General features: G+C 45.7%; 1 protein-coding gene across 10 annotated transcripts in view; it reads left to right on the top strand.

The window, feature by feature from the left end:
• The window catches only part of htt (huntingtin), a 256270-nt gene that overhangs the window by 101228 nt on the left and 140379 nt on the right, over positions 1-14663 (top strand). For 6 of the 10 annotated variants that reach the window (XM_038805852.1, XM_038805859.1, XM_038805860.1 and 3 more), the window contains 6 exons: positions 1428-1542; positions 1636-1773; positions 4982-5140; positions 8128-8225; positions 10201-10340; positions 12174-12237. In XM_038805852.1, coding sequence (XP_038661780.1) covers positions 1428-1542; positions 1636-1773; positions 4982-5140; positions 8128-8225; positions 10201-10340; positions 12174-12237 — 714 coding nt within the window. The remainder of the gene's footprint in view (positions 1-1427; positions 1543-1635; positions 1774-4981; positions 5141-8127; positions 8226-10200; positions 10341-12173; positions 12238-14663) is intronic. The other 4 variants (XM_038805861.1, XM_038805856.1, XM_038805858.1 and 1 more) reach the window with 1 other exon arrangement.

Genomic DNA, 14663 nt, shown 5'->3' with positions numbered 1-14663 from the left:
TTGGGCAGTGCCGAGAGATTGATGTATTGTTGGAGGTGCCACTTTTTGATGAGACTTTGAACCTACTGCCTGTTCGTGTGCCACAGGAGTTCCTTTAAAAAAAAATAAATAAATAAAATAAAATTTAGAGTACCCAATTTATTTTTTCCAATTGAGGGGCAATTTAGCGTGGCCAATCCACCAACCCTGCACATCTTTTGGAGGCGAAACCCACGCAAACACGGGAAGAACGTGCAAACTCCGCACGGACAGTGACCCAGAGCCGGGATCGAACCTGGGACCTTGGTGGCGTGAGGCAGCAATGCTAACTCATGTGCCACCGTGCTGCCCTGGAAGTTCCTAATTCACTATGTGGCAGCATTCTTCACTCCACCAACATCACCAAAAGGTGGTGAACTGGCCATATATCATGATGATGGGACCGTGCTCTGCGCATATTGGCAAACACATTTGCTGAACATAGAGGACTGCACAAAAAAAGAGAGTAATTCATTGCACGTTAATCACTGAGGGATACCCTGTGGATGTGACAGTTGTTGTGTAAATTCAGTTTATTTCTCCAGTTTTATGGCCGACACAAAATAATTTGCATCTATGTGGCATTTTCCTATTATATTTTATTCTTGGATTTAATAAACCTGCAAGATTTTTTTGACCCATTTGCTCATTTGAATGACCTTGATGGGCTGAATGGTCGTCTTCTGTGTTGTAATGACCCCAGGACTAATTTATTATCAAAATTGTTGCATTCTGTATGTTTTTAGTAAGTTTCTGTTACTGTGCACCTTTCCGTATAATCATTTTGTTTTCCAGCTTTATCTTTGGGAGTTTACCATGGGTGTTTCCAGGTGGAGTGCAACTGCCAAGAATCTTATTGTTTTTCCTACCCTGGGTGGAACCTGTGCAGTTATTGAACTTTGCCATTGTCAGGGGTTGGAATTGTGGGTTTTGACCCTGATGTTGGGTTGCTGTTTACAAGTGGATGTCTGCAGACCGATTCCATGTCCTGCAGCATTGTGGATCATGGATCTCTGCTAAGCTGTTCATTTTTTAGATGGAAGCCTTGATTACTTGGGTGTCAGCCGGCCCCCCTCCACTGGTGCATTGCAGAGGGCTCTCACTTGATAGCCACGTACTGTCTATCAGCAGAGATTGCTGGCTGGTGAGTGGGAGTGCAAACCCTGACCAAATCTCTCCTGTGTAACACTGAGGCCAATTAATGCCCCTGTGGCTGTGATCGACGATAAGACAAATGGGAGATTGAACATGGGGCCTCTCTGATCAGAACAGCTCTGCTAACCCCAACCAGCTGAGTGACTAGAAAGGGCCACTAGTGGCATACCTCATGTCTCAATGTGCTCAGGGAGAGTGAAGTGTTTGATTGTATACATGCAGAAATTGTACACCTATCTATTTATGTCCAAAAGCAGCCTTGCCGGATCAAGGGAGACATTGGCCATTACACGGATGAGAATGCTGCCCCTTTGATCCATTGTGTTCGCCTCCTTACTGCATCTTTTCTTTTAACGGGACAGAAGAATGGTAAGCAACCATAAATTTGGCTGGCTTGAACATTGGGTTGTTTTGTTGTACTGTGGAATATTGACTGTCATTCTGGACTTTGCTTTGATACAGGTCTTATCCCCGACAGAGAAGTGAGGGTCAGTGTCAAAGCACTGGCAGTGAGTTGTGTTGGAACTGCTATTGGGCTTCACCCTGAAGCTTTCTTCAATAAACTGTACAGGACCCCACTTGAAGTTTTAGAGAGTCAAGGTAATGGAAAGGATTGAAATGTTTCTATCAGCGACACTTGGTCTACTTGTTACAGTGCGATCTCCTGACATTGAAAGAGTGTGCCAGCTACACAAAGGAAAACCGTCTTTTATCATTGCAGAATTGGTGCATCAGTATTTATCTGTTGTATATTAAATGTGGGAAATGACCATTTTGTCCCCACCACCTTTGCCTACATCTCTCTTTCCTTCTAATCCTTTCCGCCATTATCGCTCAGACTCCCATCTTCATCCGCTGCCACCTCTGCCTTTATCTCTCTCCCCCTTCTGGATTTGGATTTGCTTATTCTCAGGTGTACCGCGGTACAGTGAAAAGTATTTTTCTGTGAGCAGCTCAAACAGATCATTTAGTACATGCAAAGAAAATACGTAATAGGGTAGTACACAATGTAAGTACATAGACACCGGCATTGAGTGTAGTATTAATCCGGTCAGCCCACAAGAGGGTTGTTTAGGAGTCTGGTAGCAGCGGGGAAGCAGCTGTTTTTGAATCTGTTTGTGCGTGTTCTCAGACTTCTGTATCTCCTGCCCGATGGAAGAAGTTGGAAGAGTGAGTAAGCCTGGTGGGAGGGGTCTTTGATTCTGCTGCCCGCTTTCCCCAGGCAACGGATTGCCCATCCATTGGAGTCAATGGATGGGAAGCAGGTGCATGTGATGGACTGGGCTGTGTTCACGACTCTCTGAAGTTTCTTGCGGTCTTGGGTCGAGCAGTTGCCATACCAGGCTGTGCTGAAGCCAGATAGGATGCTTTCTATGGTGCATCTGTAAAAAGTGTCTTCTCCCCACAATCATCCTCATCCTTCAATTCTTCATTCACACTGACCTGACCTCCTTCCTCCCCATTCCCTTCTTTTGCATTTTCTCCCCTTTCCCTTCTGCTCCTCCGTATTTCTGCCCACAATCCCCCTCCCACACCAAACTCACCAGGTATTACACTATTTGAGGTTTGTAATGGACAATGTCTGCCATGTCACATAAAACAGAGAATGCCAGAAATACTCACCAGGTCTGGCAGTATCTGTGGAGAGGAAGAAGTGTAATGTTTCAGATCAAAAATCTGTTGTCCATGGTGGCCTAGTGGTTAGCACAACTGCCTCACGGCGCTGAGGTCCCAGGTTCAATCCCGGCTCTGGGTCACTGTCCGTTTGGAGTTTGCACATTCTCCCCGTGTCTGTGTGGGTTTCGCCCCCACAACCCAAAAATGTGCAGAGTAGGTGCATTGGCCACACTAAATTGCCCCTTAATTGGAAAATATAATTGGGTAATCTAAATTTTAATAAAAGAAAACAAAATCTGTTGTCAGAGCTGATGAAAGGTCAACATCCCTGAAACATTAAATCTGTTTTCTTTCCGCAGATTTCCAACATTATTTTCCACTATTTTCCTCTTGAATGTCTATCATGTATTTGCCTTCATTGTCATCTACTGTGAACTATGCCCCTGCTGATGGCTCCCTTATTGGAGAGTATGGGGCAGTCATGGAGTATGGTGTGTCTCTAGCCCAATTATTTGTTGCATGCAAGACTTAATTATTTGAGTGTCAGCAGGCTCTGCTCTACTGGTGGCATCGCAGAGGGCTCTCCCTTGATAGACACATACTCACTTCCAGCAGAGGTTGCTGGGCCACTAATAACGAACAATCCTTGGATTCCCTGTGGTGTCCAGTTTTAAAATAAGGAATTTTGGAAGCTTGGTGCGAATGCCCTTTTAATTTATTAGGTAATTTCAAAGTAAAACTTTTAAATCCTTGTTGCAAATTCCAGTTTGTAAATACATTTGGCAGTTCTTTCGGGAAACCTGAGCTGCAATTTAGGGAGAAATGTTGGTGTGGTGGTAATGTCACTGGATTTGTAATCTAGAGGCCCAGGCTGATTCTCTGGAGACATGGGTCCGAGGTGGGATCTAAATTAAATGAAGAAATCTGGAATTAAAAGCTTGTCTCATTAATGGTGACCATGAAATTAGCATCGATTGTCAGAAAAACCCATCTGGTTCACCAATGTCCTTTAGGGAAGAAAATTGCCGTCTGATGTACATGTGACTCCAGACACACAGCAAAGTGGTTGACTGTCCTCTTGCCCTCAAAAATGGCCTCGCTAGGTGGACCTTAGTCTTTTTACAATTGACCAATTCCTATGAGCTCACAGCATTGATCCAACACAAAAGCAAAATAGAAAGTTCAAGAGAAATTAGGGATTGGCAACACATAAGGGATTGGCCCAGCCAGCGACGCCCAGATTCCATGGAAAGAATATAAAATTGTTTGTTGTCTCGTGATAGAGAAAGAAATGACTGCAGGTGCTGGAAATCCTGGCATTTAAGCAGTAAATGCTAGCAAGGCCATCTGGCAGAGGAGAGGCTGGCTAATGTGAGTGGTGACTGGTCTTTAGCCAGCATCCTCCTTGTGTATTTCCAGAAGATGAAGCAGCCACTGAGATAATTCTCAAATGTGCTCAAGATGTGGGCTTGTCATCCACCAGTGGGGGAATGAAATGAAAAGTTTGAAAGTGGGATGTGAGAGTTTTCACAGTGGTGACGCGAGTCACTTTTCTGAATGTTGAACGAAAGTGAGCTTGCAAAAGTGCACTTGATTTTCATCAAGCTACAGATATGCTGCATAAGCTGAAGTCTAAGTCTGAACAGATGAAAGGTATGCCCACAAAATGTCTTTTTCCTTTACTCAATATCGGGACGTGAGCGCCCCAGGCGGGTTTGGCATTTATTGCCCATCCCTAGTTGAGAAGGGTTGTCTTCTTAAACTGAAGCAGTTTGATACATACGAGAAGAGCTAAAGAGTCGGCCTATATTGCTGGAGACTGTATAGCATTCAGACTGGGTAATATCTGGATTGTTCCACGAAAGTACGTTTGAGAAATCATTCGGGTTTTTGACAGTCTGCCAACCTCCTTTACTGATGGCAAAATCAGATTTTTTCCCAAACTGAATAAAAATCCTCAACCTGCCATGATGGGATTTGAGCTTGCACACTGTGGGTTATTACTCCCATCCTATGGATGGCTTGCATCCAGTTGCATTAGCCGCTACACTAGTGTAGTGCCCCTACACCAAATGGTGTCTTACACAGCAGATCAATAAGCGTTAATCATTTCCAGTATTTTTAAGAGTTTGTATTATGTGAATAAGTCACAGAGGTACAATATGCATCTTTGATTCTTTTCATTCTGCAGAGGAACAATGCATTTCTGATATTTTGAAGTATGTTGACCATGGAGATCCACAGATAAGAGGCGCCACTGCCCTCCTTGCTTCAACATTCATTCACTCAGTTCTGACCAAGACTCGCTTTAATCCAGAAAATTGGCTGGCCGCAGTACGAGGCGCCACAGGTAAATAGACAATTTAATCTCTTTTAATTCCATCTCTGCCTCTCTTCATCATTGGTGCCAAGGCGACATGAATCCAAGTTCCCGGTTGAGGCTGTACTCGTGTGTGGAACTTGGCTATAAGTTTTTGCTCGGCGATTTTGTGTTGTCGCGCGTCCTGAAGGCCGCCTTGGAGAACGCTTACCCGGAGATCAGAGGCTGAATGCCCTTGACTGCTGAAGTGTTCCCCAACTGGAGGGGAACATTCCTGCCTGGCGATCGTCGCGCGATGTCCGTTCATACGTTGTTGCAGCGTCTGCATGGTCTCGCCAATGTACCATGCTTCGGGACATCCTTTCCTGCAGCCAATCATATGCTGCAGGAAAGGATGTCCCGAAGCGTGGTACTTTGGCGACCCTTCCAGTCGGGGAACACTTCAGCAGTCAAGGGCATTCAGCTTCTGATCGCCGGGTAAGCGTTCTCCAAGGCGGCCGTCAGGACGCGCGACAACGCAAAATCGCCGAGCAGAAACTTGTCGCCAAGTTCCGAACACATGAGTGCGACCTCAACCGGGAACTTGGATTCATGCCGCATTACATTCACCCCCCACCATCTGGCCTGGGCATGCGAAATCCTACCAACAATCCTGGCTTGAGACAATTCGCACCTCTTTAACCTGAGGTTACCCCTATCTCTGGATCTGTAAAGACTTAATTATCTGCAAATGCTCGCATTCAAAGTATTGTCTTGCATCGTTGACTTTATTTTATATATATATATATATATATATATATGTATGTATGTTTCTGGAACATACCTCTGCATTCACCTGAGGAAGGAGCTGTGCTCCGAAAGCTAGTGTTTTAAACAAACCTGTTGGACTTTAACCTGGTGTTGTAAGACTTCTTACATTGACCAGTTGGGTTGAGGGACCTGTTTCTGCTGTAGGTTCCGTGTAATACTGTGTAAATTAACTTCTGCTTGTCATTGCAGCATGTTGATCCCAGATGTAAAGGTTAGAAGCTCTATTGCCTTTTCAATTAAGTATCTTCATGGACCCAGTTTAAAACTTGGAGCAACAAGCTTATATAGCACCTTTAATGTAATAAAATGTCCCGTGGCGCTTCATGTGAACATTATAAAGCAAAGTATGGCATCATGGCACAGAAGGAGGTAATCAAGTTGGTGACTCGAAACCTGGGCAAAGATGCAGTTTTGAAGTAAAGGAGGAAAGTGAGGTAGAGAGAGACTGGAACCGTGGGGAGAGAATTCCAGAGCTTAGGGCCCAGGCAACTTAAAGCATGGTCACCAATGGTGGAGCGGTTAAAATTGGAAACGCCGCCATCTGGAGGTTCCCCATCAAACTGCAACCATCCTAACTTGGAAGTTAACGCCTAACGCCGTTCCTTCACTGTCGCTGGGTCAAAATCCTGGAACTCCCTCCCTAACACAGTGGGTGTAACACCACATGGACTGCAGCCATTCAAGAAGGCAGCTCAACACCACCTTCTCGAGAGAGAATCCCCCTTGAATGAAATGAAAATCGCTTATTGTCACAAGTAGGCTTCAAATGAAGTTACTGTGAAAAGCCCCTAGTCGCCACATAACGGCGCTTGTTCGGGGAGGCTGGTGCGGGAATTGAACCGTGCTGCTGACCTGCCTTGGTCTGCTTTCAAAGCCAGCGATTTAGCCGTGTGCTAAACCAGCCCCTTGAGTGAATAATAAAGAACAAGAGGCTGGAATTAGAGCGCAGGTATCATTGTGGGTTGTGGTGTTTGAGAAGATTGCCTAGATGGGAAAGGACAAAGCCAATGTAAGTTGATGAATGCAGAGCTGATAAGGGAATGGGACTTGCTGCGAGTTAAGACAGCAGCAGTGTTTTGAAGGCATGAATGAGGGTTTCACCAGCAGATGAACTGAGGCAGTGTGGACTTGTTTGATGTCACAGAGGTGGGACTAGGCAGTCTCAGTAATGGAGCAGGAATGTGGCTCCCCTGAGTCAAGTCCGACACCAGGTTTGCAAACAGTCTGACTAATTCTCACTTATTCCTAGGGAGAGGGCTGGAGTTGGAAAGTAGTAAATGGAGCTTGTGGGAGTAAAGTCGAGGGAGGAAGATTAGAATGGTTATCTACTAATTCAGAGATCGCTCCTCTACGTGCTTTTCTCTCACTTGCTGCCCTCCACAGTCCTAACTTGGGTCCATTGTGAATGTTTCCTCCAACTGTTCTGCCACTGGCAGCAAACTTTTAGTCACCTCTGAGGCCACTCCATCTTGCCACAATTTCCTCACCATCAAAACCCTCCTTTGCACAAGCCAGGAGTGTAATGGAATACTCTCCACTTGCCTGGATGAGTGCAGCTCCAACAACACTCGAAGCTTGACACAATCCAGGACAAAGCAGCCCGCTTGATTGCTCCCCCTTCCACAAACATTCAAACCCTCCACCACCGACGAACAGTGGCAGCCGTGTGTACCAGCTACAGGATGCACTCCAGTAACTTGCCAAGATACCTCAGGCAGCACCTTCCAAACCCACGACCACTACCATTTAGAAGGGCAAGAGAAGCAGGTACATGGGAATCCCATCACCTGGGGGTTCCCCTCCAAGTCACTCACCACCCTGACTTGGAAATATGTTGCCTGTCTTTTGCTGTCTCTGGGACAAAATCCTGGAACTCCCTCCCTAACAGCACAGTGGGTGTAACTACACCTGAAGGACTGCAGCGGTTCAAGAAGGCAACTCGCCTCCACCTTCTGAAGGGCAACTAGTGATGGCCAATAAATGCTGGCCTAACCAGCGATGCCCACATCCCGTAAATTAATTTTTAAAAATTGAAAAAATTCACCTCTTTAACCTCCCTGAAATTTCACTCCTGCCACTGCTTGGCTCCAGCCAAGGTCGGGGGCCTTCGATCAAAGGTGATACCGTATATAGAAATGCAAGTTATTGCAGCAGTTTTTCCTAAAACATGTTAGTAAGGTGCCTGTTTCCGGTCTGTTCTTTTACAGGATACGGTGTCTCTTTGGACGATTGCGTGCCTTTACTCCAGAAAACTCTGAAGGATAAGTCATCTGTAACTTGCAAACTGGCTTGTGCTGCTGTCCGGGTACGCTTGCCTCCTCTTGGACTCGAATGGAGAACTAAATAAATAGCATCCTTGCATTTCTTTTTTTTAATATAAATTTAGTGTACCCAATTCATTTTTTTCCAATTAAGGGGCAATTTCATGTTCAATTCACCTACCCTGCTCATCTTTGGTTGTGGGGGCGAAACCCACACAAACACGGGGAGAATGTGCAAACTCCACATGGACAGTGACCCAGAGCATTGATCGAACCTGGGACCTCCGCGCCGTGAGGCGACAGGGCTAACCCACTGCGCCACCGGGCTGCCCCCATCCTTGCGTTTCTTAACTGATCTGTGGGGCATTCATTGATACTGATGTGTTTTTGTGAATACTGTTGTTAGATGTTCTTGCATTGCAGGGTTTTGTATTTTTTAAGGGTTGTGCCGGGGTGGCTGGGCCAGGAAAGGGAATGGCCACAGGGGACACCTGCACGACCTGCCTACCTCTACTCTTCCTGCTGGTCGCCCTTGCCCTCTCTGCCTGTTCAATCCTCACCTGTGGTGTGACCACCTCACTGAACGTGCTATCCACGACCTGCTCAGCGTCGTGGATGCTCCACAGTCAATCCACCTTCAGCTCCAGCTCCGAAATGCGGTCAGTCAGCAGCTACAGCTGGACACACTTACTGCACACACGGTCCCCAGGGACAACTTGAGCTCCATGATCTGCCGCATAGTGCAGCAGGAGCATATCACGGGTGCAAACTTTCCTGCCATGACTAGGCCCCTTATTTACTCCATTTTTACAAAAGATAAAGATGTAAAGTTAAAGTAATCAATTATTTCGTTTTTAAAAACTTTTAAAAAATAAATTTAGAGTATGCAATTAATTTTTTCCAATTAAGGGGCAATTTAGAGTGGCCAATCCACGTGCCCTTGATATCTTTGGGTTGTGGGGGTGAAACCCACGCAGACACGGGGAGAATGTGCAAACTCCACACGGACAGTGACCCAGGGCCGGGAGTTGAACAAGGTTCCCCTGTGCCGTAGTCCCAATGCTAACCACTGCGCCAACGTGCTGCCCTAAATCTTTTTTGCTTAACGTGCCTTTGATTTGGAGAACCCTCAACTTATGATTTAATAAGTAATTAGATTTAATTAGTTTAATAATGTTTTAATTTCAAATTGAGTGCAGAATCACTACCAGCCAATCAGGTCACAACTTTCCGGTGTCATCCCTTTTTCAATTTTTTTTTTTTACCTCTGGTCAGTAACTCTGTTTACTCAGTGGTGTTGGGAACTCCTCTCTCCGGCTCTGCTCCCTGGAGACTTACCAGTCAGTTCTCTCCCTTATAGCCTCCCAGTTCCACCTGACTCCCTGTTTCCACCCAACTCCAAAATGCCAAAGCAGCACTCACCGTGCAGACAAGCAGCTCTGAGAAGCTTCTCCCGACGTTCCCAAAGTAATCGGATGACATTCCCTGGAATGCACTCGTGGTTCATTTTTATGGTGCAGGAGCTGTTGATTCTCAGCTTCATTGTCTGCTTCATTCAGTGACAGATGCACCACCAGATGGATCAGCCAAAGTATTCCAACCGTATCATCACAAGGCTGGAATGTGGGTTATCAGGATAATTTCCATCTGCTCTTGGTGAGCATCACCCAGTGAAGTTGGGAATTCGGGCGTGCATTATTTCAGATTAACTTAAGGCACTACTTAATGATTTGTCAAATGATTATTTTTTAAAGATGGGAATATCATCGGCACTGTGCTCGCAGATTTTAATTAAGCACGTCCGTGGCATGCAAGAAGCTAGAAAACTGCTCCTGTGGTGCAATGAACACTTACTCTTTGGAAAAAGAATGTTAGTTTTGTGAAACTGTGACTCGCTTGATACAATAGATGTGCTGACATGGTCTAACTGGCCAATTCTGAGTCTTTGTGCAATTTAAATTTTACCTCGGGCTTTCTGAGTCTGGTTGTTTTCACCTGGTTTCCTTCTCTCCCACCCAGCACTGCATTATGAGCCTATGCAACAGCAGCTACAGTGAGTTGGGTTTGCAGCTCACCATAGACCTCTTGACCTTGAAGAATAACTCCTACTGGCTGGTGAGGACTGAACTGTTAGAAACCCTGGCAGAGATGGACTTCAGGTAAGCTCACTGGCTAAAATAAAAGCAAATTACCGCGGATGCTGGAATCTGAAACAGAAACAGAAAATGCTGGACGATCTCAGCTGATCTGGCAGCATCTGTGAAGAGAGGAGGGAGCTAATGTTTCAAGTCTGGATGATTCTTTGTCAAAGCTGGAGAGAACTGGAAATAGGGTCAGATTTATCCTATAGTGGGGGGAGGGGAGAGGAGAGGGTGGAGCAGAGGGGGCTGGATAGAGGGCCAGCGGTAGGTGGAGATTGACAAAAGACACGGGGTGCGATTCTCCGCTCCCCACGCCGGGTGGGAGAATAGCGGGAGGGCCTCCTGACATTTTTCACGCCCTCCCACTATCCCCCCCCCCACGCCCGACACACACCACGAATCGCCGCTTGCCGTAAAAAACGGCGAGCGCCGATTCTCCGAGGCCGAGTGGCCGGCCCTTCACGCCAGTTTCACCACGGCAGCAAACACACCTGCTCGCTGCCGTCGTGAAACGGGCGGCAGATGCCCGTTTGGGGCATCTAGAGGCCCGATTGGCACGGGAGCACCACGACTGTGCTTGGGAGGGGACAGGCTCGCGATCGGTGCCCACCGATCGTCAGGCCAGCGTCCTAAACAGACGCACTCTTTCCCCTCCGCCGCCCGGCAAGATAAAGCCGCCACGTCTTGCCGGGCGGCTGAGGAGAAAGACGCCAACTGCGCATGCGCGGGTTGGCGTTGTCCAACGTTGATCGACCCCGGAAGTGGCCGTGAAGGCTGCCGTGGGTCACGGCCTGTCCCACGGTAGCCTTTATGCGGAGAATCGCGCCCAAGGATTGTAAATGGTGGTGATAATGGCGAAGAAGGGTGCTGATAGTGACACATTAAGCTCAGTACTGCTCATGTCGGTGGAAATAATGCGGACTGTTAAGCGCCTGACAAATTGCATGGAGCTCCTGAGGATCTAAGATTCTCGATGAGAGGAAATTTCCCGCCCATTACAAATTGCATTTCACATACGGATTTTCTAAAAACATTGAGTGCAGCACAGGTTTACCAGAATGGCACTTGCACTCTATGGGTAAAATTACGAGGAGAGATTGCACAAAGTTGGATTGTATTCCCTAGAATTCAGAAAGTGAAGGGATAATTTGATCTAAGTTTCCAATATATTTTGGGGAATTGTTAGCGTAGATTGGGAGAAACTATTTTCTCTGGCTTGGGGGCATGGTCAAAAGAATTAGAACTAGATATTTCGGGAGTGAAATTAGCAAAGTGGTCTGTACACGGTGATGGAAGTTTGGGACTCTCCTTACACAAACACTTAGCGGTGCTAGATAAATTGTTAATTTTACACTGACGTTGATAGATTCTTGTGCACGATATGGGAGTTAGATTCCAGATCAGCCATGGCCGCAACGAATGGCAAAACAGGCTCGAGGAGCAAGGTGGCCTCCTCCAGATCCAATAAATTGCCCAAAAGGTGACTTGTTGATTTAAAGAGTATGATAATATAGATAGGAAGTTGTTTAAAGGGGAGAAAGCAGAATGGTGGTGGTTAATGGATAGATTTTGGGTTGCAGGGCTGTAAACAATGGTGTTATGTAAGGCACTGTGTTGAAATCATGTATGTAATGATATATGTGTTGGCATCTTGTATGTGCATTCACACACAAACACTTGAGGCACAAAGTAGCACAATGGATAGGCCATTGAACCATGAGGACAGGATTTTTAAAACAGGCATTTATATCTTATAAATACTGTTCTAATTTTGCTCCTGGGAAAAATCAAGACATCATTTTGGCCTTGTGTTTCATTGACCTGAGCAATGATAAAATCTTTGTTCTTTAGGTTAGTAGGCTTCCTGGAGAGGAAAACAGTGGAACTTCACAGGGGCCAACATCACTACACTGGGGTAAGATTCCTACCGCACTGTTATTTCTGCATTCTGACAGGGTTGTTATATTTCGACATCCAGCTGTGCATGCCCACGCTTGTAATCAAGTGGGTTTAATTTGGGATTTTTACCCCATCTCTTCCCAGTCCGCCTTGTGAAGGTAATAAGTTTATCGCGATAATCTGGCGTATAGTTTTCCAGGTACCTTCGGGTTTTTCGCCCATTGCTTAGTGTAAGGCTGGATTTTCTCGACCAAGGCAGGTAGCTCGAATTGGGAAATTTCCAGATCGTGCAGACCTGCCTTGATTTAAAAAGTGCCCCTAGTTTTTAATCTGGGGGCGTGGGTGAAGTAGTCAGACTTGCCGCACAGGAAGCAAATCTGGGTGGGCTGAGTATCGAGGTGGCTATCTCTAAGGCTAGCTCAGTTCCCTGGGACTTTGTACCAGTTTTAGAGCCCTCATGCCACCTTATTTTGAACTGATGTCAACCCATCCACCACCCTTGGCCCTTGCACCCCCTATGGCAACTCACCTAGTATCTACCATGGGCAGACCATAGGAGCCATATTGAGATGAAATATAGTAAAGGTCTAAGATTGTAATGCTGCTTTCACTGTATTAAAAAAAACCATTAAATTCATTCAAAACTTTTGATCGCAAGTGGTTATTTTCTTATAAATTAGATTATATCATAACCCCATACCAAAGACAGCTAATCCTTTAATAACCTCTCTGAACTGTCAATCAAACTGAATTTAGAACCCTACTGCTGAGATTATGAATGTTTTGCTATTTTCACAAGTCAATTCAAGAGCCCTTGGGAGAAATGTCAACAAACAGTCATTGTAACTGCTTGTACAGACTTTATTTCAACTGACACAGTAGCCCTTTTCTTTTCACTCTTGGGTGTTTAAATAACTTTACATCATGAGAGTTATCCACCTTATTCTCCTATCAAGAACTTTTACATCTACTCCATAAATGTTTGACTCCCACCCTGCGGATCAAGGTCCTTGCTGCAGCCAAAATGGGTTCTGTCTGTTTGAACTCAACACTGAGTTCTGGTAATGTGGCAGGAATGGAAAACCTGATTGGAGGAATTCAGACCTGAGCTTGTGGGAAAGCTGGGATTTGGAGGTGACAACACATTCAAGAACTTTGGAGAGGAACGGGAGCTTGAAGATGGGGCTGAAGTTTGCAAGAATTGTGGGGGATGTTGATGGTCAAGGGTAGTTTTTTGAGGAGAAGGGTCACCCTGATGGGAGAGGACGGTTGCATTTGTGGCTAACCTGGGATCTAGGAAAGGGAAGTCAGGTGGTCAGTTTAATTTTTTTAATGCACTCATGGAAAGTGGGTAACATTGACAAGGCCAGCATTTATTGCTGATCATCAATTGCTCTTGAACAGATGTTGGTGAGTTGCTATCTTGGTCTGCACAACTTCACGCGGTGCAGGTACATCCACAGCGCTGTTTCAGGATTCTGACCCAGTGCCAGTGAAGAAATGGTGACGTAGTTCCAGTCAGGGCGGTGTGTGATTTGGAAGGGAACTTCCCTGCGGCCTCTTGTCTTTGTCCTTCTAGGTGATGGAGGTTGCAAGTTTGGAAGGTGTTGTCGAAAATAATTTAGTGTGAAATGGGTCAGGATTGCTGTGTTTTGGATTGAGCCTTGTTTAAAAAGAAAAATCTATTGCTTTGAATTTGTGATTGCCTTGGTTTCTTTTTTACTGGATCAATAATGGAAAGTTTCTTTTGGTTGAGTTTTGCTTTAGTTAAGCTCCTCCTACATTGCTTAAAGAAAAATAAAAAATTGCAGAGTTTAAATGAAATATTTATTAAACCATGCTCTCTCTTTTTGCCTGTTGGATACTTCAGTGCTTTCTGACATCATCCTGTTGTTTCACAGCTCCTCCCTTTACATCTGGAAACCTGGACATTGGCTCAAATGAGCAAACTTAAAATACATAGAATCCCTCAGTATCTTGGGGGGGTTACAATTGACCAGGGACTCAACTGGATTTGCCATATAAATACTGTGGCTACAAGGGCAGGTCAGAGGCTAGGAATCCTATGGTGAGTAACTAAACGCCTGACTCCACAAAGCCTGCCCACCATCTACAAGGCACAAGCGAGGAGTGTGATGGAATACTCTCCCCTTGTCTGAATGAATGCAGCCCCAACAATACTCGAGAAGTGCTACACCACCCAGATAGATTGGCACCCCTTCCACAGACATTCACTTCCTCCACCACTGATGCACAGCTTTCACCATCTGCAAGATGCACTGCAGGAACTCACCTGGGCTCCTCAGACCTTCCAACCCCATTATTGCTACCATCTAGAAGGTCAAGGTCACCAGATTCACCTGGAGGTTTTCCTGCAAGTCACTCAACATTCTGACTTGGAAATATATCGCCATTCCTTCACTGTCGCTGAGTCAAAATCCT

Source organism: Scyliorhinus canicula, chromosome 8 (assembly GCF_902713615.1).
Source record: "Scyliorhinus canicula chromosome 8, sScyCan1.1, whole genome shotgun sequence".
NCBI classification, from domain to species: Eukaryota; Metazoa; Chordata; class Chondrichthyes; order Carcharhiniformes; family Scyliorhinidae; genus Scyliorhinus; species Scyliorhinus canicula.
This window is presented reverse-complemented; position numbering and strand designations above follow the sequence as displayed.